This window comes from Erigeron canadensis, chromosome 6, assembly GCF_010389155.1.
Source record: "Erigeron canadensis isolate Cc75 chromosome 6, C_canadensis_v1, whole genome shotgun sequence".
Taxonomy (NCBI): domain Eukaryota; kingdom Viridiplantae; phylum Streptophyta; class Magnoliopsida; order Asterales; family Asteraceae; genus Erigeron; species Erigeron canadensis.
Genome location: NC_057766.1, coordinates 26267887 through 26295328, shown reverse-complemented (window position 1 = coordinate 26295328; position 27442 = coordinate 26267887). Strand labels below are relative to the sequence as shown.

The following is a 27442-nucleotide window of genomic DNA, read 5'->3' as shown; positions in this document are numbered from 1 at the left end:
TCAAAAGTAACCAATGAATTTAAACTACATTTCACTTAATGTATCACATCACAATTTATAATTGGGGTATATAATTTTGTGTAAAAGAGAGTGATGAAATTGTCTTATTAATCAATCAATCATAATATAAGTCATGGGTCTTCAATTATTGGTATTAAGTAAAAACTAAACACAATATGATATTAATTGCAAAGTCACATTATTTCCATACATAACCATATTATATTGTTTTCGGATAAGTTGCAAAAAAACTATTATATAGTTCCAAATCGGCTCCAATGAATGTAGTCGCCTTTGTTTAACGGCACATTTCAATAAATATATGTAAAATTCTGACGCATTTGTTTGTTATTAAGCCATATGACATTATTGGTAAGGTAAAATGAAATATATAATTTATCTTCTAACTTGATAGGCTCATTTCATGAAAATAAAATTAAAATTGAACAATATTTAGAGAGAACCTACAATCCTACATAGATTGAAAATGATTAAGAAAAGGAATTGAATTGAACTTGATTAACAAATTCTTTTAACATTGAATGAAACTTCCATTGTTGATGAACCAAGTGATAATGATCCTTGAGGAAAAAAATCAACCACATAGAAGTTCCATTCTAGAGCAACAAGTTTTTCGAAACAAGATGTCCCAAAAAGGAAAAAGACGACCCGATGAACTACTTTTGTGCCTGATCTCATGTTTGGGATGATTCGGTCGTTCCATGGAGTGTTCCCTGAGCTTCGTGTGACATAAAACCGTAACCTTGCCAATGCACGGAAAAAAAAAAGGATCTAATCAAAACACGGGCTGCAGGGGCACTATACATTGGAATCCCTACTTTCGGTTTCTTGAGTAAGCTAGTTTCTTTTGATCATAATCAAAAGATTTGAACCAAAATTTTTAATAATGGTTCAATCTTTTGACCAAAACATTGTGTTTCAACTATCTTTCCTATATACAAGTCAAGGTTGCTTATAAATATTATAAGCTTTAATCATAATAGTTCACATAATAAGATCGTCTGATTTCGGTGGAGGTGACTCGAGTCGTTTCACTAGCAAATCTAGTGCTTCTTTCATCCAACCATAGTTGCAACTTTCTTTAGCTTTTGATGCACTTACCTAATTAAGAATAGCATAAAGATTAATAAGCATAAGTCTTTGTTAAAAGATAATATATTGTTATATATATTCAATTGACAAATTAAAAAATTGAATCTTTTTGTAATTTTAAAAACATACCCAATATCTTTGGCGAATGGCTTTCTCTGGCCATTGGTCAAGTGTCTCTTTTACTAGTAAAGGGAACATATGCCCTTCATAGTATGCATCATTTCCTTTGCTCTTAAAGCACCATTTTCCCAATTCACCCTATAAACATTTTAAACAAACAACCATTTAAGTCAAACTATTTCAAGCCTTGAATTTGATACATTGTAAGTTGAGATAAGAATTAACTAACTAACTAACCTCAACGATTCCGGATACACCGGCTTCTTCAATTGTTTCTCTTAGAGCAGCTGCTTGAATTTCTTCATCTATTTCCCATCCACCCTGTTAAACAATTGACCATTTGTTAGTTATGAACTTTAGGACAATCTTCATACAAACAAATGATACTTATGTAACATTTTGTCCATGTATTGGCAATGTTACTTATGTAACAAATTTTTTTATTGTTATTTATTTTTTATTTTTTTGATGGGGATTAAAGTAAAAATGAATAATTTACCTTAGGGAACAACATTCCTTTGCCTTTCCTTTGAGCACTTATGACAAGAACCTCAAGGGTGTCTTCAATATTCTTTCCTGGTGCCTTCATCCCACCTTTCAATCTATAAGGTATACATCTGCACAACATTTACATAAACAATTATTAATAACACATATCTAAAAAAATTACAAATAATCTCACTTGCAACTTAAAAAATTACTAAAAAAAAAAACAGATTGAGATCCTCTAACTTTCTCAAATTGTCTTTGAGTTCATAATTTGTGGGACACAAAAATAAGTTACCCTTTAGTTTAAATCATTACGCAACATCTCTGATGTGACGCATATTTTGATTGGTTCAACATGACCAACACGACATATTCTAACGTGACAATATCCTAAACCTAAAGAATTAACCTTGAAGTTAACTTTTTTTGTTATCAATTCTAGAATAACAAAAAACAATCTTAAGTTGCACATTTTAATTTATTGTTTAATTACTAAGCAATCAATTAAAATAGATTTAAGAGTTCATGAGAACTAACCCAACAACAACACGTTGACCGACGTTGTAACGTTGCAATTCACGGCCAGTACGAGCAACTATCATGCCAACCATATTTGCTATATACTATATATTTAATAGTGATTATTGAAATTTATTAAAATTGTGATGTCAGAGAACAAAAAGATGAACTATAAATATAATCTCTGTTGAAATACACACAAAAAACAAGATCTTAGTTTATGAGGTTGAGGAAACAAGATAACCAAATGAACACATATATATAGATTAGATTTATAAAGCAACAAAGGACGTGTGGGACATGTTGTAGGCCATGATGTTGTCAAGGGTAAAAAAGGAAATCACTCAGAATGTCAGGCGCGCAAATTGTATTTTTTTAACTACTGTGATACTCGCGCAATACGCAGCGATGAAGACGGGGTTACAACGTCAACGGATGGTGATGGTGTTGATAACATCAAATTGTGTAGTAGATGTGTTTAATTTCAAAGAGATAATACAGATATATAATAAAAAAGAGGATTGTGTAATTTAATATTAAGAGTGAATGATCATTTAATTCATCAATGTTAGTTTGGTCAATTTATGTGTCTTATTTTTTTTAACGTTTAATAATTGTATTGTATTGGTTTTTATGGGAAAATCATCGATGCAGTCAACTGCAGCTTCCATGGCTGCAGTTGCACTCACATACCATTTAAGTGATTGATCTATTACAAAAATGTCCTCCTGATTTTCATGGTAAAAACACTCCGCTTCATGTGCAGCCCGCTGCAGCGATGCTATCCCCAATTTTTATACGGTAGTATAGATTAACATTTTAATTAAATTAAATTAAACAAAAAATGTCACAAATGGTCCTTGTGGTTGCTCATATTAGCATTTTGCCCCTTGTGCTTTTTTTTTCGTTGCTAATGGTCCCTTGGTTTTTCATTTTCGTTGCCAATAGTCCTTGACACTAACTTCTGTTAATGTTAGCCATTAAACCCCTCACGTACATACCACGTGAGGGGCATTTTGGTCCATTTAGCAATCATAAGGACTATTTGTGATAAACACATAACATTTTTTAATAATTGCATCTGTATCTATATATATGTATCATACTTATATATTATTATATATCTATACCTTTCTTGTTTCTGTTGATGAATCTTCAAGTGTTAATTCCAATCCAAAAAGCCTTGTAAAAACATCCTGAACATTGGAATTCATCTGCTCATTACAATCTCAAATCTATTTTGATGGAAACCCAAAACCCTAGTTTAAAAAACTCACTTCCGCAAAAATAAAAATCCACCGCGGAGGATTATCCTGATGGCGGGGTCAAGTCAACTGTATCCCTAGTTGAAGATCGAGGGAACCTGGGTTCATAGGAATACCCGGAAAAAAAACTGTGATTACGAAAAAATAAAGCCTTTGGCGGACTGTCATGCCAGATGGATGAAAAAGACCACCAAACATTAATCAACAACCTTGCCGTCCTCCCAATTTTTCCGCCACCAAAAAATAATGGCGCGTCAACTAGATATATATATATATATATGTTTCGTACATATATATATAATGAATAAAAGGGTATATGAACCTTTCTTTTTAATTTTTGTTTGTACGTCTTCTTATTCTTCCTTATTATCCTTTCTATTAATTGTAAGTGAGTGGAAATAGGTAACTTCATGGGATCCAGTTAAATACCACTAAGATGGTGTTTGGTTATGTGTTTTTGAAACCAATTTTTTGATTGGAATCACATAAAGTGGATGTAAAAGAGATGGTGTTTAGAGTGCTTTTATTGTTCGAGGTTATCGGATAATTTGATGTCTAAGAGTTAATTTAATGAACAAAATAGCCAACATAAGCTTTTTTGTTAGCACTGATCGTTTCATCGGGGTTCATATTTTTAATGTTATTTAGTGGGTATATCATGTTAGATATACGTGTGTATATATATATATATATATATATTAGAGGTGTTTAGTATCAATTTGTTTTGGTGATTGATTATTGGGGAAAATATTGGAATTGAAATTAATTGTGTCAATTTGAAAAAAGATGACAAAAAAAAAGGTTTGGCCGGATCTTGGAGATGGTGGTGGCCGGAAAAAGGACGAAGAACATAAAGGAAGAAGAAGTGTATATATGGTGGCTGTAAGACTTGATTGTACGATTATACCCTCACTAACGGCTCAAAACTAACATATGTTAGTGTCAGGGACTCATAGTAACGAGAATGAAAAACCAAGGGACCATTAACAATGGAAAAAAAACACAGGGGGCAAAATACTAATATAAACAACCACATGGACCATTTGTAACATTTTCTCTAAATTTAATCTAAGACAATATGGTCCTACGTGGCACTGTGACACGTGGTATTGTAGTCCTTTTTAGTTATTTGCAACCAGCTCAGCCATTATTAATTGAATCCACCTGATTTATCTGCATAACATACGGTTAGAAAATCAGCTATTAAAGCTAATTCATCAAAGCACTCACATTCCAATCACAATAGTCTTAAACCATCACCCGTATTAATTAGTTAGGCAAAACTCAAGATGCTTCTAAAAAATTGGTGGTATAAGGCAACTTACTACCATACAGTATATTTTGACATTTGGTTCATTTTAAAACATGAAAGTATGTAAAAATGAAGAAGTGGAAGAAAAAGTGAAAAAGTTGGTATAGAAAATTAAAAATGAGTGCAAGTGATCAACGGTTATGCCTAACCGTGGAAGAGGAGAAAAAACTTGGAATGTCTAGAGGGGCAATGTTACAGGGGTTTCAAAATCGTTCCCGGGGTATTTAAGGCAAAAAAGCCCCCAATGAGGCTTCATGTCGTTCGGTCTTAATGTCACATCTGAAAATTTCTTCAACCATTTATCATCAGCTTTGCCGCATCACAAATCAGTTAAGCCCATTTATTTAACTTTGCACTTTAAAAAAAATAATAAAAAACCCGCATATTTTAAGTAAATAAAAGATAACCCAAATGACTCGTTATCACAACTATAAATGTTCCGCCACCAATTAGTGCACCACGAGTCCCACGGCATGTGCTCGTGGTAGAGTGCATGATGAGCAGTCTTACCGGTTCATTGCAGCCTCTCGTACATACTTATATAAGTATGTGATATGGTTATAAAATTTAAATACATAATAATTGTAAAGAAAGTTAGCTATAATTATATGCACATGTAATAATATATTTTTCTTCAGAACGACATTTTAATCTACTAATATAATTAGTGCCAATATTTTAACCCAACTAGCCGAGGCATGTTACTATGATAGCTTTCAATGTGTTGGTCATTTTGGTGTGTATTAGATCACATGGTTTTAAAATTTAGAGTAAATTACATTTTTCGTCCCTGAAGTTGATACGTTTTTTACTTTTCATCCTTTAAGTGAAAAAATTACAATTTTGACCTTAAAGTTGGCAGATTTTTTCAATCATCGTCCCTCGCCTCCCTTTCTGTTTGCAATTACCGTTGCAAAATAGTCATCCCTAAAGCTGTTTTCAAATTTAAATAAACGTCCAATCTTGTTTCTAGCTTGAGTAGAAAAAGGATATATGAAGTTCATTTTGTTCCTCTATGCATCTCTGTGATGGGTAAATCTCCATAAAAAAAGGACAACTCCGCCCTGTCAATGCGGAAGCTATGGGTTCGAGCCCCGTCAGTCCCGACGCCGAATTCAAAAAATACATCAATTCATCTCTCCATTAAACGTCGTTAAGTTTTAGTCATTAAGTCAGACACGTGCAACACACGTGAGGGACTGAAACTGCAAAAAATGACAAGTTCAGGGACGAAAACTGAAATTTACTTGTCTGTTGTCATTATCTTCTTCTTCTCCGGCTGACTTTCGTTGGAAAATTTGCCGGAAAACTTAAAATGCCGATATCTCACTCGTTTCTTCGAATTAGACCACGAAACCACCACCAAACTTCTCAAAATTAATTTCCGCACGAATCCTAACCAAAAGATTTCAGATTCAACACTTGCCGGAAAACTCAAAATACCCATAACATGGATTTTGAGCAATATTTCTGTACGATTTAGCTTGTTCCAAGAATGCAATATTTCTGTTTTCGCAAATAAATCCATGCTGGATTAGGTGTACGTGCTCCTCACTAAGACACCAATGGTGTGCCTCATTTATTGTTCCATAAGCTCTACACCAAAAAGAAAAGTACAAAATGGGAAGAGACCCTCATGTGGGTTCGGTTTTTATCAATGAGACAAAGACATAAGATCGAAAAATTAGAAATATATATAAAGAGGAAGCAAAGAGGGACGAAAGGACCAGGAGACCTGACAAGTCCCTGCAACTCAAATATTTCAGATCAAAAATTCCGATCATCGTCACCTGATTCTTAGTTTATGTAATAGAAGTTCAAAGCAATTTACAGTTCGTCATTTAGTTGATTATACCTCTTGTTCTATATTTTGTATAGAAACTTTAAAGCCGTTGTTCGTGAAATCCTTACGTCGAAATCTCATTCTGAAAGTTGTTACAAGTTTACTATTGATGCATCTAGTATTGTGTTAAGTTTCATAGCGATTCGTTACCTTTCATTTTTGGCGATTTAGTTAGATGTTAGTTTCATCGTAAGGTTTTTGATATAGTTTATTGGTCAATCGTTAAGGTTATTAAGTTGTTACAATAGTTAGATTAGTAGATTGAGGTACAAAGAATTCGGGCGTGACAACCAATTCATTGGATCTCGTTTCGGTTACAAGTTATTTGCACTTAAAATTGCCAGTTCGTACAAGTTCCATGCTAGTTTGTTGATTTTTTTGGTCAACTAGGTCTTGGTTACAATTTCATTTACGATGTTTTTCATTTACATTTCATGAAATATCGGCATTTAAAGATTTTTTTGGTTAGGATTCGTGCGGAAATTAATTTTGAGAAGTTTGGTGGTGATTTCGTGGTCTAATTCGAAGAAACGAGTGAGATATCGGCATTTTAAGTTTTCCAACGAATTTTCCGACAAAAGTCAGCCGGAGAAGATGAAGACGATGACAACAGAAAAGTAAATTTCAGTTTTCGTCCCTGAACTTGTCATTTTTTTGCAGTTTCAGTCCCTGAACTTGTCATTTTTTGCAGTTTCAGTCCCTCACGTGTGTTGCACGTGTCCGACTTAACGGCTGAAACTTAATGATGTTTGGCGAGGGACGATGATCGAAAAAATCTGCCAACTTTAAGGTCAAAATTGTAATTTTTTTACATAAGGGACGAAAAGTGAAAAACGTACCAACTTAGAGACGAAAAGTGTAAATTACTCTAAAATTTATTCATATATGAAACGTAATAAAAGTCCATATCATAAAAGATAATCTTTTCAAAACCTTAAAACTAATCAAGTTGAATATGATTTTTTGTATAACGTCTTATTTGTTATATGCCATCATTTTGTTATTATTTTCTCTTATTGCCAATGGGGTGGTAGCTCATTGGTAAGGTCTTTGACCTTGGGGAAATTCACTAGGGTTCGAATCTCACTTCCTACATTTGTAGGGGTGGATTATTATTATTTTTTTGGGGGGGGGGGGGGGGTCGAGAGTCCTGGGTTTCATCCCAGACATGCGTGGTTCGAGCATCGCATACTGCCCAATTGGATGTCACTGTGGTGTCTTGAATGCTAACTACTAACTCGCTGTTAAAATAATAATAAAAAAAACTTATTCTAAATTTTTTAACGAAAATCAAGCAGACGGAAAATTAAAATGTCGTTCAACGTGATTACGAAACAAATAATGGAACATTTGACTAACAATATATTACAATTGTCACTTGACCTACAAAAGATTTAAACCGATTCTAAAATTCATCTTTTAAGACGAGCCCAACTATCATAAACATTAACCCGTAACAGCTTTCATGACCCGACTTGATTTCTCTTTTGAAAACAAAGTTCTTGTTCTACACATAATTTACAAGAATTGCTTTCATGAACCAAGATTCATTGCTTCCTTGGAAACTATTTTGGCAAAGAACCACAAGAGGATCAATTATGCATAATAGGCATATCCCCATGTTATCTCTAGTCAACAAAATAAGAGTCCAATATGCATGAACATGAACAGATGGTTGTCTTCATATATGATTTTGGAGGATAACTTTCTTCTATTTTAAGAAAAAAAAATAATAATAATCTTTTTACATGTCTCATAGTAGTCAAATAAAACTCTAAGGCACATACGTTTTAGAGCTTTAAAAAAAGGAAAATCTTAGATTATATCAGATTAAAAAGGAAGTTAATAATTAAAGTGTGTTTTAATTTTTTAATGCTTAACGAATAAAACCTGACTACTCGAAATGACCCAAATGACAAAAGATGATCACATATTTCCGCAAACACAGATAATACTAAATAGCTGATCCACTCAAGCCTAATATGTAACTTTATTCCATGAAAAACCTCATAAGAAACCAGCCAAAATTAAATCATGAACTCATGAGTAAAAAAACATGAATAAAATTGCTTTGGTCAAAAAGCATAAACGATCAAAACTAAGAATTTTTAGTGAGCTTTTTTTTTTTAATCTTTAATAGAAGTTAACAATTAGTTGAACCTTTATCCATTGAATCACCTCATTATTGTTAAATAATTTAATTTTAAGTTATCAAAATTGATCAGCTATTTCTTTGTTTTAATGTATATTTAATTCATTACCTTGTAATTAATAGAAATGAATTCTTTATCTTATTTAAGTATACATATATTATTATGGGTAGGTTAAATTAGGGACAAGCAATCAAAAAGGAACAAGATGATCAATCTGGACCGTTAGATTACGTGGAGATCAGATATTAAGAAAAGACACATGGAAAGGTCTTCATCATCAGATCTAATCACAACTGATCATCTCTGGCGACATCTCCGGTCATCTTCATCTCCGACGGCGGCGGTGACGACATCTCCGACAATAATCAGTTTTGTTTTCCGGTGGATACGGTACGGGTTGTGCCCTTATCCGTTGTAAAGGGGGTTGTCCTGGATGCATATGTGAATAATATGGATTTGATGGACGACGATCCAAGAGATGGTGGCAGTTGGATATGGTACGGGCGTAGCCCATGCTGTTGTCGGCGCCGATGCCGTGACTGAGAGAGAGAAGCGATTCTATGTTTTTGTGTGTTGTTGGGGTGGTCGGAGATGGTGGTGGTGGCAGTGGTTGTCTCGTCGAAGAAAAGGGGAGAAGGAGGAGGAGGTGACGGTGGTTGTCACGTCGGAGAAGGAGGTGGTGGTGGCGGCTGTTGTCTCGCCGGAGATATCGTCGCCGCTGCCGGAGATGGTATTAAACATATGGGAGCGCGTTATTTAGTCATGAGATGATCTGGTCCCTCCAAAAGACTTAATCAGACGGCTGGAAGGAGACCCCCGGTCCACAAATTTTACCTCATTCTCAAATTATCTTTCTCCTATATATATATATATATATACCTCTTAATTAGGTACTCTCTCTGTCCCACTTATTATGTCCATATTAAAATTTTTAAAGTCAATCTTTTACAACTTTGACCATGATATTTTTTGTTTGTGTTGTGTAATACTTAATGAAAGTTATATGAAGTTATTGAGTTTTAAATATATTTATATCGGTATAACTTTCATCAAGTTTTATGTAACACAAAGACTTTGAAAATTTAAATTATGACACTTTTAGTGGGACAAATGGAGTATAATGGAACGAAACAAGGGAAAACAATAACAAGAATAGGGGAAAAACAAATGTTTAAAAGGAGGAGCATAATGTAAATTTTTGGGATAAAAATCATAATAGATTGATATTAATTTTAGGATTTAGTGTGTCAGAATGCAACAAACTATGCTCAAAAGGTTATAGTGTGCACGAACTAACTTTTTCTTTTTATTATTGTATGCATAAACTTAATAAAAAGGTTTATATCATACAACTTTTTGTGACCGACCAATAAAAACCTTACACGTGGCCTGTTAAAAAAAAAAAATTTACACGTGGCAGCTCGTATGAGCTGGCACGTATCCACGTTGCATGATTTGAACATTTTTACTAAGTTTATGTATACAATATAAAGAAAACGTTAGTTCGTGCACACTATAACTTTTTGGATATAATTTGTTGCATTCCGGCACACTAATCCCTTAATTCTATTAGAACGAAAGCAACCCATATAAAAGTGAACTTATAACCTAAAAGCATTTATGGTTGTGCCTGATTACATGTTATACATTATTGTTTTTACTAAGTATAACATTGTTTATAAGAACTTACAACATTTTATTTTAATATAGCATTTTATTACATTTCAATGTACATGTTTGACTTTTTTATGCCATGAAAAATGTTTTATATATTCGACCGAATTAATTTAGTTGTCGAAGTATTCTAGACCAGCATGTCATCCAACGGATTTTGGACGGCATTGTGTATGGAAACAATTTTCAATTTGTTTCATGAATCATGTACGTCACATTATGCGTACTCGTTTTGATTTTCTTTGTCTTCAAATTTTCAGTGTCAACGTTTAATAGAGTTTGATTCATCCCTTTCATATATTTTGTCAAGAACATTTTCAGCTTTAAAATTGCTGAGTTGTAGTTATATCAAAGATTATGAATGTTGACATTTTTTATGCTCATTCTAGCCGTCCCCAGATTTCCTCAGAAGAAATGTTATTCGGTTAAGCGTTAACATAGAAAATGAAGTTATAATATTAGGTTTGAGATTTTGGAAAACTTAGGTCCTGTATATAATAAATTAATTGTTTTTAATATACCAAAGATGGAAACACACTTCCAGCCTTACGGAACATAATTATCGAACTCATAACCTTTTTCTCCGGGGCTAAAACTCCAACAATAGTTTGATGGGTTCCAGTTAGAAACGTGACAACAAAATCATAACAGAAGCCATTCCTAATTAAAAAAGGCTACTAATAATACCTTTCATATTAATAAGCATATCCATATCCACATTTGAGCCATGAAATGCAAAAAAAATAAAAAATACTAAAATAGATTTATAATCGTATGAAATCTTCATTTATATCCCATTAATTTACAATTTAAATCCCATGACGAGGAATACCTCACATGGCATTGTTGGCATTTGGTTCTATGGGTTCCTTCCATAACTTATAGTTATCTTAGACTAAAGAGAGTGGGGTGGAAGGGAGAATCTCGCCCCTTTTCTTGCCATAAACACCACCCCTCCTAAACATTTAAGTCCCTAAGTCCAAGAGGGCGAAAAAAATCTCTCACCCAAAATGCTTTGATCAATTTCTTGTTTTCTGTGATTTTTCACCCCAACGGTTAGTTTGAAACTTTTTTTTTTCTTTTCGTCCTTAGAATGTGACACATGACATTTATCCCCCCCACTTCTAAATATGTCTCACGCCCTCATTTTCCCAACAAAAACCTCTTGCTTACATGGCGCCACATGGCGGATAACCGCCCATCTTTAAATATGTCTCACTCCTATTAGTCTTATATATTGACCAACAAACAATACATTAATGTTGTTTTTTTTTAATCTAAAAGCCTAAATTAATGTTACACTCATGTACTACTTACATTTTTTTAACGTTAAAATTAAATTCAGCTATAATTATTTTTTTTTAAAGGGATTTGCTAACTAGTACACTAGAAGAAACATTTAATGAACTTGTTATTTAATGTGTATTAATTCAACCTAACAATTTCTATTTTTAAATGAATAATTAATACATATTTTTATATTTTAGGAAAGTTAGACTTCAATAAAGACTTCGTTAAATGCTTTTTAACTTCGTTATTATTTTATCGTTTTTATCTTACCAATAAAAAAATGTCACATCAAAACTTTAAAAAAAAAATGGAAAAAGGTGTGGTTGCCAGCTTAGCAAAACTTGTATGTCAAATCACTATAAAAACTCACACCTACTTTTGCTAGCCGATTTCCCATGCCAAAGCCGTATGCCACACAACGTTGATTCAGTCGATTTGCGGTACCGTTCCTTTTTGCCGGCCACCTCCTCAAATCATAATGTTTTTATCACATTTAAAAAATTTACGGTGACCATCACCAGATTAGCTAATACTATATAACTTTAATCTGTTAAACATTTCAATACTACGTTGTGTAAACAAAGTTTGGTAGGGTATGAACTTGAAATGGTCCTAGCAAAGTCTAATAGAAGCCGCAGAATGTACAGAATATTTCAATATTCATATTCTTGGTATTGGTACATAATTTTCCGCAAGTCGGTGATCCAAGTTGGACATGTACTTTTCATTTATATTTTTAGTTTTTTTCTTACGTAAGTCTGACTCTAACGATATATTGGAATTTAAAAAAAAATAAAAATAAAAGATACACAACTAGTTTCACGTAAAGAAATTAAGACCGCGCTGAATTGACTTTAGTAAGATGTAAAAAGTAACACGCACCCAAAACATATCACGACGCTGTATGAGAGAGGTTAAGATGTAAACAGCTTTATACCTATCAATTCAGTTCATTATCCCTATCAAGTTATACTACAGAATGTCAGAAGGGAACACTTCATTGCCGTTAAGTCTTAAATTCAGTTCTTTTTATATGGGTTTATAGATATAGATTATAAATATATCATAATAAACACCGATATGATGAAGAATATTTTAATAGCATGCATGCTCATAAAAATCGACAATGTTCTCATGTTTCATGACTGTTTAATTAGTTGCATATGCCAAAAATATGGATTGGTTTGCTAGTCAAATTCAGTATAAGATCGGAATCATGGTAGGTTTAATTGAATGCGAATGGAAATCATTTTTCTTTTTTAACAGAGCTCGGACCATGTATGCATGGGATAAAACTAATGACTCTCGAGAATCCCTACTAATAATTCAATCCTACAAATGTAAAAAGTAAAATTCTAATTCTAATTCTAATGGATTTACCCAAGCTCTACCAATTGGTCACAACTCACAATGAGAATCATTTTTAACAGCCAATCCTTTAATTAGATGAGTTTTCAATATTTTTATTTTCTTGGGGTTAATCCTGATTTATAATATCCCGGCCCATACGATACAATGAACCAAACTTGTTCTTTAGTTTAATTCCCGCAATCCAAACACAACGGCGCACCAATGCACCATGCATGTGATACATTGACAAATGTGGATTTCGTAATTAAAACTTTGGCGTAGTTTTCTTCCCAGAACACGATACAATAAATGTAGGAAACATCACTAAAATACAAAAAGCAATTTAATGAAGTTGCAAATGAAGCTAAGGCGTATAGAATTGTTCCTCAATCATTTTGGTGGTGCTAAACAAGACTAATTTGGGTTTTTTTTTCCTTTATTATTATTTTTATTTAAGTCTTTAAACAAAAACTCTCCTTTATTCGGGTTCAGAATCAATAACAATAATCTAAAAGGCTTGTAAACGATAAGTGTTAAAAAATTCATCTACTTTTTGTAGATACAAAAACATATTTAAATATTCATATAAAGTTTTTTTTCTAGTTTTTTGGAAAATAAAGTCTTTAATCATTATTTTATTATAATGGACAAAAAAATCGTTGATGTTCACAGTTTTTACTCTATTTAAATCAATAAATAACTAGAAGAGAGCCCAATAATATTTTAGCATAAAGTTGGAGGCCTTGACTATATGGGAGTCTAAAATGATCGCTTAGTCCTTTACATATAGAGTTGGTTGTGGATATATCCACCTTTGGTTTTTGTCATAGCTTTTGGGCTTAACACATGACAGTTGGTTTTTCTTGAATCACATATAACGGTTTTCATGTTTCTTAGGTTTTCTCATTTGCAAATTAAAAGTATCTATAGTATAAAATCTTGATGTGTTTCATGGTATTTTCCCATCTTAAGTGTGCATAAATATCAATTCATTAGATTGTTAAGCTATATAACATTAGAACATAAAAGGAAACTAAATGTTCAAAGATTAACGCCCACACATTCATCTTGTCACCATCGATAAATCCAGCTACTATACCCAAGGTTTCAAACACGACATCTCAGCGTGATTGAGTGGATAGAGAGACATGTGGTAGCTCATCAAGGTTTTATTGTCTTTCCATTTTAAAGCATTTAGGTTATTTAGCATAGTAGGTCCATCACCAAAATAGTAAACCGTAACCGATCGAACCATTGAATATATTTTATCGGTTCAGTTAACCAAATCGGGAAAAACGGTTTAGTTAACCAAAAATAAGGTTCGGTTTTACAGTTTTTAGAGCACTTTTCCAGTTTCAATTTTTATTTTTCAATATCCTTGATATTGTCTATTAATTTAAATTTATTGATCACAATGTTTTAATATTCCTATTAGGAGTGAATACGGTTCGGTTTGAGTCGGTTTTTGACTAAAACCGAAACCAAACCATTATAATTTGGTTTTGAAAATTAAAACCATTGGGTTTTTGTTTTTCCGGTTTTGGTTTTTTGGTTTGGCTCTATTTTGGTTTGGTTTTCGGTTTTAGTCGGTTTTTAACCACTTATGGTTTGGGTCTAACTGAGCATGAAAAGTTTATGAGTTTATACCTTATTATTACATCATAACTAATTTTAACAAGTTTTGAAAACAATATTAATAACAATAACACTACAACAAGGACAAAAAATCTATTAAAGTAAGTTAAACTTTAAACAAATTTTATATATAATTGTTTATATGTTTTTTGCGTTGTTTAATTATACAATTATTAAAACAAATCAATCTTGTTGTGTATTTTCTCTTAAAACATATAGATGATATTATTATATACACCTAAAAATGCAAATATATAAACATATTTACCAAAAATTAATAATAATATGATATAAAAATAAAATATAATAAACAATATATATTTTTGGTTCGGTTCGGTTCAGTTTTTATGGTTCGGTTTTTCATTAAAAACCAAAACCGAACCATAGCTTTCGGTTTTTAGAAAACCAAAACCGATGGTTTTGGTTTTTTCAGTTTTATGTTTTCGGTTCGGATTATTCAGTTTTCATGGTTTTTTCGGTTTTCGGTTTGGTTTTTGCTTACCCTTATTACCATGTAGGATGGATTTTCAATATACATATAATTTATACATTTAGGTCAGTTAGTTACTGGTTTGCTTTTAGAGTTGTTCAGACAAAAAATTTACTCTTTAAAGTCATAAATTCGGTATAAGATTTTCTCAAATTATCCAACTTAACTAGTCAAGTTAGGAGGATCTTGACCCTTAAATTAAAACCAAAGATTAAGATTAACAAATCCATCTTTTAATTTTAACATTTGATTTTAGATTTTTAATTCAAGAATTAATAACTAGATCCCTTAAATTACATACGAGTATTTCCAACTTGAAGGGATATCCGTCCTTTAAATTCAAGTTTTAACAAGGTAAAGTTTGCTTTTCTCAAGGGTTTAAATGAGGATATTCTCGTCGAAAAGTTATCTAATACCTATACAACATTCGTAAATAATTTATACTTCATAATAAGAAGTAAAACATTGAGAGTCATTATTAAGTAATTTTTTTTAGTAAATGATAGTTGCTTAGGCTCCAACTTCTAGATCAAAGTTGACTCCGTCTTTTGTAACTTTTGTATCTTAGTTAATAAAATGGTGGTAAATACGACCAATAATTTTGTCCCTCTTAGAAACTTCATGGAAATTTCGCAATTATAAATACTGGTGCCCACCTTCTTTCACAGATCCCTTTGGCCAAAGAAATCTAGTATAGATCTATATAATATGAAAAAGTGAATATAAGAATACGAGAAGCAAGACTTCTTTTTAAAGCTTTTTATTTGGGCATTTTATGTCAGGTAGCATATTAATCATCATGAGGTTTTCTTTTTTATTTTTTTGGAACAAAACTTTAAAAATAAAACCTCTTATTTTGTCTTTTCATGCTTGATTTATTCTTTTCTAATGTTTGGTGTGTGGTAGTGGGAGGTGAGGTCCACAAAGAGTAGAGTAGATAGAGGCGTCTATTTCTTCACGTCATCTCTATATTCTCTCTCTAGAACGCCCCTTGGGGCAATGTACGGGGCTCCCGGGGAGTTTCAAAGCAGAAAAAGTAAAAAAGAACGTCTTGCTCCGTATAGCCTAAGGTTGTCTGGTACCCAAGTTTGGGTATAAAACACCTTATATAATTATTTTTTAATGTTTGTTGAATTTTAAATAAATCGCATGGCCCTTATGAATTTTATGGATTAAAAAAATAATATGTTAGTGTTCTACACCAAAGCTTAGATACCTAACAGTCTTCCCATCCCCCATACTATATTATCTATATCTATTATTTATTATTAAAATAAATAAGATTTACAACTACAACTTTTAACAATTTACATATGCTAATACATGATATACAAAACATTCAAATAACATTACATCAATAACCTATCTACTCATCGCCACCACCATCAATCACTGTTGCCACCGCTGTCGCCACCATCGTCGTTACTTCTATCACCGTACGCCATCGCTGTATCGTGCAGATATCGTTTTAGTTATTATAAAAAAATTTCATTTTGTTGAGTTTTAACTTTCTAACAATTTATTAAAACCATCAATAATTTACATTATTCAATCGTCACCGCTGCCACCGTCAACGCGTGTCAGCAACCGCCGTCATCGCCACAACCATCGTTGCCATTACATTGTTGCCACATCCGCCATCATCACTGCCTATTACTGTTCCCACCGTCATCGTCGTTACAACGTCGAATCGCTAATAAAAGAAAATGTATAATTTGAATCGTTATAGAAAGGGTAGCAGCACCTAACATGAACATTGGCCATTGGTGTGTTACCCCATCAGTTAGGGGTTTTTCACAATGTTGTTTCTTTTTTGAGGGTTTTGGGTCGAATCCTGTTATATGTAAATATGGTGATGGGGCCTTAGCAACGCTATATTCATCTAACACATGGGGAACAAATTCTTTATGGCGTTGCAAGGAATCGAACCAGCATGGACACACGCGTAAGAGTTTTTGTCATATATCCGTTCCTTTCCTAAATTAAAAAATATATATAATCACTTGTGATTTCTCCATACAAACGTATATCAGTATAATCATTTGACACACGATTATAATTTGTTGGTGATTATTTTTTCTCTTTAATGTATATTGATGTTTTGTCTTCTTAACTTGTATTGGCATCTTTCTAATTGTTTCTTTAATCCAAACCGGCTTCCCATAACAGAGGATTGGGTTTCAAAAAGTACTTAAATAGTATATCTATGTGAACATAATTTGATTATAGTGAACTGTTACGATTGTTAAACCAACTTTTTGTGATTATATATTCACACTTTTTGGTTCTCTTTCCAAATGTCTTCTACTCTTCCAGATATTCCCCGATGTCTTCTCTGAAAGCGCATGTCACCAAAGATAGAGATTAGCGAGAATCAGACATTTGGCAACACCTTTAGATGTTTTTTTTTTTTTTTTTTTTCTTTCTAAGTCGACCATTTTTATCACAATACAATTCATAACGACACATGATGGTCTTCAACAACTTCATTACCAAACGGTGATATATCCACAACACATATACGACAATTTTATGTTTTTTTTTTAAAGTTATGTAGTGTGTACTAAACTACTTATAAATATCGATATAACTGTATATATTTATCACTTTCAAATGAACAAAGTCAAAATTGATGATGAGTTAGAATTGGTTTGTTGATTAAATCTCAAGTGTAGAAAGGACTTTGTATAACTGTCCTTGTTATCTAACTTAATACTTATAAATTATTTGGTTTCTTTTATTTTAATTAAATTACTAAATGGTTGATAACCAGTCTTTGAGTATTAGCTCAATGATTGAAAAACTATCCTCGATTCATAAGCTTTTGTGTTCAAGACTTGGGGAGGACATAGAAAGTCACTTTATAAGGACTTGGATTGGATATACCCAGTTCAAGTCAGCGGGGCAGGATATACCCCTACTAATCGTCGTGCCTTCGGATGGATTAGTTAGTAGGGGGTTTTCCCCATCGAGTATTTGAACTAGCCAATCTACTTCGAGGGAGCCTTTAGCACGGACCCGGTTAAGACAACATATGTTAGACGTTTCGCTGTCGAATTGTGACACTAAGTTTCAAGCGAAATTCACCTTTCAAAAGAAAAGTGGTTGATAACCCTAAAATGTCTCTCCATTCTTGTATTCATTATTTTAAATATTTCCATTCGAAATACTTATAATATCTACTTAAAATACATATAACAACTTTAATGAGCTTAATTTACAACATCTATGCCTTAGCTACTAAATAAATATACTCTCATTTTTACATTAGTAATCACAACTCTACTGCCGCTACCATCACCCGTCATCGCAAATACACGGTTGCACATATGACTAGTTTAGTTATATGTATATTAGACGAATGTCCGCGTGATACGGCGACAATGGTTGTATCGTCAATGTGACTGTGGCGGCAATGGTTAGCAGCGGTGGGGACGACCAGATTAGCGTATGTTATTAATGTTAAAGGGGGTTGAAATATTTTAGGAATTAAGAGATATATATTATGGGAAAATGATCCAACTGCAGATTTTATCTAAACTTACATACTGTCACTTTAAAAAAAGTTACAAATAAATTTTTGAATTTGATAAACATACATAGCACCCCTGAATTTTACATAACCTTCTCCTGAATTTTACATAATCTCTTGCTTTACCTAAGATAAGTACTGCATGTTTTATCTAACATTTTTCCATATATTATATATTAATTTATTTAAGGTATATTGAGTATTATAAATAGACTAACAAATAGTATTAATTATATTGGTAAAGGGGCATACTGAGTATTTCAAAAATAAAATGTTAAAAAAAAATGAGATGAATTTGTTTTATTAAAGAATAATGATAATAAATGATAGAATGTTCATATTATTGAGCTAAGATAAAAAGATACGGAGTAAAAGAATGTTCATATTATTGACCTAAGATAAAGAGATAGGGAGTAAAAGAATGTTCAGGTCATTCAAAGATGATTAGTTTTGAACTCAGATGTGCGCTATCTAAAAGAGGACAAGAGTTATCTTATGACGTCCATGGTGGTATCAAAATTTGTTGCTAGCTATCAAGAAAATGTTATCTTTTTATATTTGAAATTAAAACCTGACGTAAAGACATCAAGTTTGCTGACGATTACTCTACCTTGATGGTGGTTGAACAACGAGGAAATTAGCATTTTCGATAGAAAAATGATTAGTCTAAAATGATTTAAAACATAGTCTAAAAATCTTTATGATATTATATATTTTTGACATATGTAATTCATATATTATCTTTATTCATCTCTCTTGATATTTTTATGTGTCGTGGTTTATGTTAAGATGATTTTTAAAAATTTTGTTAGAAAGATAAATCATTTATTTTTTCTATAACCCATGGAATATATAATATAGTTTGATGATGGAAAGAATTTTTGACTCGTAGCAGTATTTATAAGTGGTCAATTAATCAAAAGTCATTATAACTTTAAGTGATAGATATACACTCTGCAGAGTGAGTAAATACTATGGAAAAAAAGGTGTATAATATTTATTTAATGCGACTATCAAGATTATTATATAACTAAGTGACAAATATAACGTTTCTTAATATCATGTGATCAGACTTTAGACTTCACTTTTCTTTTTAAAATGTCATTCTTTCGTACGTCTATTTTTAAGTTATATGTATGTTATAAAACCCAGAATTTTTGGAATACCCAAATTAATTTATTCTCACAAATATAAGAAACCAAATTCGAACTCAAATGGGTCCTTTCAAATTAGTAATAGATTAAGATACAATAAACGGTGAGTCGATAACTATTCACATTTTAGCATAGCGCTGCAGATTAGGATAAAATGTATGACGATATGAAAAACAACAATATATGGGCTTCTTTAGTTTTTTTGTAATTTAATATTTTCATTTAAAACAAAAAAATAAAAACCTATCTCAGTCTTCCCATGAGGGTCTTGGGTCTGGGGAGATCCAAGTTCGAATCCTGAGGGGTAAAGTTTACTCCTATTAATTGTCGTGTTGTTTGGCAGATTTATGGAGGTTTTCCTCCCTCTGTGGTTCCGTGAAAATTTGAATGACATCCTACTCGAAGGACGTAAGGGCCGATAAGCGGAACGAACAGATTCTGACCATTTGAACGTTAAGAAAAAGAAGCTATTATCTATCCCCTTTAAATATAATAAAGAAAGAAACTGCTCAGTGCGCCTTCCGCAAGTTTTGAGCCCTAATACCTCGATGGTGTATGGGGGAGGTTAAGATGTAGACAGACCTTACCTCTACCTAAATAGAGGTAGAAAAGACCCTCCAACCTTTTCATAGGATGAGGATCGAACCCATGACCTCTGTTTTCAGAGGTCAGGGTGTTTACCTCTGATCGAAACCTTTAAATATATTTTATTATACTCTAAAGAAATTTTAAGATATTAATATTCATTGTTTTAGCAATCATAAGCATTTATCTTTCACACACCGTATAATTTTTAATCTCTAACCATATCTTATATCAATATATTTTTTTTTTTATCACAACTACTCAACTAATAATGTTTAACCATGTTATATTTCATTTAACCAAATGATACTAATTTTAATTTCTAATTAATACGAGTCGCGAAGAAAGATGATTTCCGGCATCAACATTTAGCTTTCTGGTTCAAGATATGTATACTTTGTAGTGGATTGTATGATAATTATTATTATCAAATGCCTTTTTAAAAAGGATAATTATTATCAATGCCTTCACGAGCGATACGTGTCCAAAGACCAATATGTAATATTTTCAAAACTCAGATTTTTTTATAAGAGGCAGTTGATTGAGAAAGAGAATATACATTGATTTAAGGAAGAAAAACAAAACTCGTCATCTATTGTTCATATATTCATATAGTAAGCATTTATCTGATGATTCAGTATTTTTTGATAAAAATAACATGTATTCTAGATTATCATGACCAGAGCAGAACATATCTTATAAAACAGCTTAGTGTGCTAAAATACAAATATTTAAATATGTTTGAAAATAATAGAATCATAAGATATTAAGAGTAGAAGAGAAAAACAATAAACCTCTAGAACATATATTTTATTTTATTGTTTTGGTTGGTAACCAATTAAGGTTGCAGGGTAAGATTTTTCTATTCTTTGTCTGTATCAACATACCATTGACAATGTAATTTAGTCTGTGAATTAAAGGTATAATGCGAAACTAAAATAGTTATTATATCCCATTTATAATATAAATTCTTTTGGACAAATTAAATCACAAGATGGACAATTATTTTGTGACGAAATGAATATGATATTAAAAGATGTAACTATGTGCTTCATTTAGTTGAAATAGTGGTCTGTATTGTTATGTAAATTCTAACAGTATGAAGGATTCATACATACATTAAAGTTATTTACTAAAATCTAAATTTGAGAGAATATGAGCAAATGATATTGATAGAGACAATGTACCAAAATGTTTCCACAAATGGCGCACCAAACATCTATGAACATGCTCAAATACTCAATACCTTCTTTGCCAATGATTGGGTTAGCCAATTCACAGACATTTGATAAGTCAAAGAGAATCAAATGCCATTAGATTCCACAATTATATTTCAAACTACTCAACTAGGAGTTATAAGTAAATTTTGGACCGAACGATTTGCAAGAAACCATATAGTTTCATGTTATTTTAGTTGCATACTATTTTGCATTATAAGATCTTTATGAAGTAATATGTTCAAATAATACGATCTTGGAGTTGACCAAAAAAGAGTTCACAAATGGAAAGGAATACCCGGTGGCCCGGTTAAGCCATGTACATCTAAATCAAAAGACTCACCCTTCGGAATAACCAAATTAGAGAATAGCAAATTTATTAACCCAATATATTATGCAGATATCATAACAATTCTAGTGAACACAAACCACTGCATTAATCTAATAAAGCATTATATTACAGCATAAAACATCTTTCTGAGGTACAATAATATTCATAATTTCCACTTCACAACGAGAGTATGTAAGGTGTTTATCTAAAAATAATTCCAGAGGTTTGATAAAATAGATAGGATGCAAACATACTAATTTGCCCATATACATAATTAATATCTCAAGCACAGAGATCACAACAGCAAAATAGCAAATTCAAATAGACTAATTAGAGTCATCGTCAGATGTAACATCTGATTCATTATCTTCATCTTCATCTTCTTCACCATCTTCATCGTCGTCATCAATCTTGGCAGGTTTAGTGGTAGAAAGCAATTTTGACAATGCAGCAGACTTACTTGCCCTTTGTGATCGAACGCTCATTGCAACAGGATTAGCAGGAACAGCAGTGTTGAGTAATATTTCATCTTCATCTTCCTCGTCTTCATCAGAAGAAGATTCTTTCCTAGTGCGTCTCTTTCCACGAGGTGGCCTTGTAGACCTTGGCACTGGTGTGGGGTCCACTTCAGGAGCACACTCGTCATCATCAATACTTAGTTGTAGATCCAACTTTTCTGTTACACACTTAAATTACATGAGAAACTGCGCATAGTTATGAAATACTAAAAAAATTGAATAAATTAAAAGGGATATTACCTAACAAAAGCTTGGCTTGGTCTGATGGTAACGGTTCATCAGGAGAGCTATCAGATGTCTTAAGACGATTAGCCATTTGCTTGATCTCTTTTACAAGTTCCTTCTCTGCTGATACAGCTTCAGAAACACGATTCAAAATCCTCCTCATTAACTTTATGGCCTCTTGTTCTGTCTGGCGAAAACAAAGCAATACAAGAATTTTGGAAATGGCTGATAAATAGGATTTCTCTGCAGCATTTTTTTTCTTCTGAAAACTCAAGACCTGTAGCACATGATAGAAAACAGAAGACTTCAAACAAATGCAACAGAGTCATAAACAAAATTGATGAGTAAATACCTCGGCTGCAATACATATAGCAAGTCCTTCTTCTCCACTTAGAAAGTCGTTTGGAGAATCAATGACATTTCCGTCCACCTGGTCAATCTCCTTTGGATAAAGTGGAGCCTGTAACATCTGCAACATGAAACGAGAAGCCTGGATAGCGCGCTTGCGCATATTGGATACCATCACACTTGATCCCCCTGCAGTACCATTGATGCCAGGCCACATTGATCGCATGACTGGAAGGAATGCCTTGCTTATACATTTCTGCAAATACAACGCATGAATAATAGCTAAAATAATGCATGAAAAATGGACAGGGATTTATATTGTAGAACTTAACCATCACTTGCCTTGTGATTCACCGAGAGGGATGGAAAATGCTCAAAGAAGACAGACAGACACTGCTTTAACCTGCTCAAACAAAGAAGCAAATTTAGTCTTATCATATAATATTGGAAACATTAACAATATTAAGAATATTAATAATATCATGCTTTATGATTGGAAAAAAAAAAGCTATCGACCTTTGGAAGTCAACAGTTCTGCTACTGAAATAAAGGTTAATGAGCTTGCTCAAGATTATAGGATGTGAAGAAACAGAGATGCTTGGGTAGTTCTCACTCAAAAGTAGAATCTTTGCAAAGCCCTCTGCTAAAACTGCATGAACCGACTCATTTTCATTAGCATCCGGTATACTGAAATCAATTCGGTCAAACCCTGCATACAGTAGATCGATTACTTCTATGTCTAAATCCTCATTTGTATCAGTCCAATCAACAGGATGAACCATCTTTTCATGATCTCGAAACTGTGAAGTGAGATTGCGGTTCATAGCTTTGTCAACTTCCTGGGGCCCATGCCACATGGCAAGATCCATCAAAGATTTACTAGCCATGCTACTAACTAGAGAAGGTCCCTTAACAAAGGACACCCTCAACTGCTTTATTAAATCTTCGCTCAAATGTCTCTCCAGCAACCCAAAAAGACCTAAACACCTGATAGCCGCTCTCTGAACATCTAAGTGGATGTGTTTGGACCCCGGAAGCAATAAAGAGTGTACAATTTCGGCAGGTTCAATAGACTTTCCTTGCATCCAACGCAAGGACTTTGTGTGTTCCAAAAGAAGACCAATGACGGAAAGACAATGCATCCAATCCAAGAAGTCAGCTGTTCTTTCTCTGCAGGGTCCAGCTAGCTCCGCTATAACTCCTAACACAACTTCTTCAAATTCTCCCTGAGTGGCATGTACCTTTTTGGCCAACCCAGACACTGCTTCAGCCCAGTCTGGCTCACCTCCAAGACTAATGCCATCCCCTATAACGACTTTGTTCCCATCATCGTCTACCTCATGGTGAAGAGGACTGTTTAGCAATTCTAACACAAACACTGCTGCTACCTTCCTGTTTGTAGCATCAGAGAAATCAAGCATAGACGCAAGTAAAAGAAGTTGTCGAGCTATATACCGATTGCTTTGTCCAGCAAGAATATGAGTTTTAATCAAATCGATGTACTCTGAAACAGATTCAGGAAGAATCTTTTCCAAAAGATCGTTACTATCTGAAGCTTCTGATGCATAAACAGCAGCTTCAGTGCCAGATGTCATAGCTGCATCAGTGCCCTTTGCCTGTTTTCACCACAAATGAGTTACTTATAAGCTGCAATATTAAGAACTAATAAGCAAAGTGTCTCTAAATACCTGTGCCTCTGTCTGTAGATGCTTGCATAAAATCCTCAAGTACAAAGCTACCTCTGCATCCATTTGTTGGGCACAGGACCCTTATATACAAAAGATATAACCACACATTCAATGGACGGCAACATAGTTTCCTTCTATAAAAAATATAATAGATATAAAAAAACTTTTGAGTAACTATATACTGACCATCAGTTGTATTAGAGTCTGATGATAAGAACTGCTTGATGCTTTGACCAGCATGCAACTTCACCAGTCCAGCCTTTAAAAGAGCTTCCATGACAGACACCCCAATTGATTCATATGTTTCAACATCGAGATATTTGAGGAGCACTATTGGATCTCCATTGCATGACTTCATAAGCCACTCATCTTTCATTAATCTAAGACATTCCTTGGTCACAGCCACAGATCGATCAGCCAGACCCCTTTGGAGTACGATCGTCCTCTGCTTAATGCTAATGTATCCATAAGTGAAAAATATGTCAGGAATACAAGGAATAGAACTTTGGTTCTGGTTTCTTGTAATTATTACTTGGTGTACAACTTCTATAGCCTCTCCCACAAATAATATCTTTAGTTGGGAACAAAGTCCAATCCAATTCAAAACAAATATTAGTAAATTCTTGGAAACAGATTGGTAATCACATTTAAAACAAGGATGAAAAAACATATGAAGAAAGAAGGTACCTGAGACTCTGAAGTGGGAATTTACTGGCTAAAACACTATAAGCTGCTTTGCGAACAGATTCACTCACATCCAAAGTGCAATTAATGATCGCAGTGGACGTTTCATTAGAAGGCGGTAAAGACAGAAGTATGGTTTTTCGCACATCCTACGCATGTCACACAAAATTCAGTTAACAAGGTCACTTGCATTGTGAATGTACACGCAAACTGTTTAGATGCATACCACTAGTAATGTGCAAAACTTTTCTGGGTTTTTCAGGTTAATTATAAATCCAAAACTTATTAATCAGTTGAATAGTTGTCAAAAAGATGATACGTTCGATTATTACAACTGTACACTTAACCAGCAGGCTAAAATTTGACCTTTTATCCTTTGTATAATACATATATTATACACATCTTGCTTGATGATTCAAAAAATAAGAACAATGATTAATTCCATTCAGGAATGATAACTAGGATGCAGAGAGCTGTAAGGTATATCATATCCACATCTTGCTTCATTATTCAAAAATTTAGACACTCATTAATTCCATTCAGGAATTGATAACTGGGATGTAGAGAGTTACAAGAGCTAATCAGCTAATATAAGATAGCATACCACTATTACCACATACCAAGACATGTTAAGCAAAAACTACATGACAGACAGGACAAAAGCATAACAAAAGTTACATGTAGTATATGAAGAAAGAACACACCGGATTCTGTTCTGAAGGCAGTGTTTCAAGTAATAGTTCAAGAATGTCACTGTTCTCTGAATCATTTGCAAAACGAGATAAAGCCCTGACTGAAAATGTACGTATTAGCGGAACCTTATCACCCACCCGCACCTTAAGGCAGTCAATCGCCTCATCCCATAACTCATCACCGACTTCTGCATCGTCAGGCAATCGCATAATAATCTAGCAGTAAAAGAAACCATCAAATAAAAAGTAAATAAATATATGAACGAGAAATATATGAAACAGGTTTAAAAGAGCTGCTAAGAGAGTAGCCATTTCAAATATAATAGGATTAAGATCCTTGAAGCATATAAAAAAGAAACAATACCTCAGAAATGATCTGGCAAGATCTAAACCTAGCAGTTCTATTCGCGGCAACCGTCCCGGCGATAAGAAACCGGAGAAACTGTTCAAAAAACACATCATAATCCTCGGAACAATTCGGACCACGGAAACAAACAAAAACAGCAACAAACTGAACGATCCGCTCAACGGAAGCGATACGGCGCTGCGTTGTGAACACCGGAGTTAGGGTTTTGGAAAACGCAGCGACAAATTGCGAAACAGGAACCGAAGATCGAAGGGCGGATAGTTCTTTGAGTTTGCGAATGTGCGAGGCACGTGATGCTTTCACTTCGTCCAGAATTTTAGCTATTTTTTTTATTGTTAGTATTTGTTCTTCAACCGCCATTGATAAGTTGAATGTGTGTGTGTAAAGATTCTGTGTATCTAATTGGGGTTTTTGAATTGGGGGGCGGGAAATGAAAATTTTGAAATTCATTTATATTGGGCTTTGGATTTTAGAATTATATTTTACTTTTTACAATCAGGTCCAGGCCCACTGGGCCAGCTATGTAGGGATGTTTTTGTTTTTTTTCTTCTTTTTCCAATTAGAAATTTAGAGCATTATAGGGTGTGAAGTCTTCCACGTCGTAGAAATTTGGAGGCATTGAATGATTAATTTCTATTTCTTATTGGCATAGAAAGTCGTTTGTAGCGTGTTGACCGCGGATTTTATTTTATTTTTTCGTTACATAGAGATAGATATGCTTAGGATCGTGTGATCAGGCGCAGAGGATGAATAAGATAGGTAAAACCGTAAAAGTGGTGTGGTGTACTCATGATAGGATAGCAAAATTGATGTGTTGCTCAAGTCGTTTTTTGGTACTGTAAATTTAA

At 33.2% G+C, this 27442-nt stretch overlaps 2 protein-coding genes across 2 annotated transcripts; both read right to left on the bottom strand.

The window, feature by feature from the left end:
- Window positions 1-488: 488 nt before the first annotated feature.
- On the bottom strand, window positions 489-2471 carry LOC122603213 (nudix hydrolase 17, mitochondrial-like). Its single transcript, XM_043775856.1, has 5 exons — window positions 2260-2471; window positions 1733-1850; window positions 1471-1554; window positions 1243-1371; window positions 489-1122 (listed from the first exon to the last, which is right to left on the bottom strand). The coding sequence occupies exons 1-5, from the start codon at window positions 2331-2333 to the stop codon at window positions 1006-1008; spliced, it is 522 nt and encodes a 173-aa protein (XP_043631791.1). The 5' UTR covers window positions 2334-2471; the 3' UTR covers window positions 489-1005.
- Window positions 2472-22206: 19735 nt separating this feature from the next.
- LOC122604567 (condensin complex subunit 3) lies at window positions 22207-27044 on the bottom strand. The gene is made up of 10 exons (XM_043777450.1): window positions 26592-27044; window positions 26240-26443; window positions 25539-25684; window positions 25038-25306; window positions 24852-24931; window positions 23680-24779; window positions 23506-23566; window positions 23168-23419; window positions 22831-23092; window positions 22207-22748 (listed from the first exon to the last, which is right to left on the bottom strand). The coding sequence occupies exons 1-10, from the start codon at window positions 27042-27044 to the stop codon at window positions 22399-22401; spliced, it is 3177 nt and encodes a 1058-aa protein (XP_043633385.1). The 3' UTR covers window positions 22207-22398.
- Window positions 27045-27442: the final 398 nt, after the last annotated feature.

Bases quoted from the DNA above. Each gene is read 5' to 3' on its own strand.
- LOC122604567 (XM_043777450.1), bottom strand. From the start codon at position 27,044: ATGAATTTCAAAATTTTCATTTCCCGCCCCCCAATTCAAAAACCCCAA. The intron at 25,685-26,239 runs GTGTGTTCTTTC...TGACATGCGTAG, and splicing joins TGCCTTCAGAACAGAATCCG to GATGTGCGAAAAACCATACT. The intron at 23,567-23,679 runs GTCGATAGCTTT...TTGTTTGAGCAG, and splicing joins AGAACTGTTGACTTCCAAAG to GTTAAAGCAGTGTCTGTCTG.
- LOC122603213 (XM_043775856.1), bottom strand. From the start codon at position 2,333: ATGGTTGGCATGATAGTTGCTCGTACTGGCCGTGAATTGCAACGTTAC. The intron at 1,555-1,732 runs GTAAATTATTCA...ATTGTTTAACAG, and splicing joins AAGGAATGTTGTTCCCTAAG to GGTGGATGGGAAATAGATGA. The intron at 1,372-1,470 runs GTTAGTTAGTTA...AAATGTTTATAG, and splicing joins GTGTATCCGGAATCGTTGAG to GGTGAATTGGGAAAATGGTG.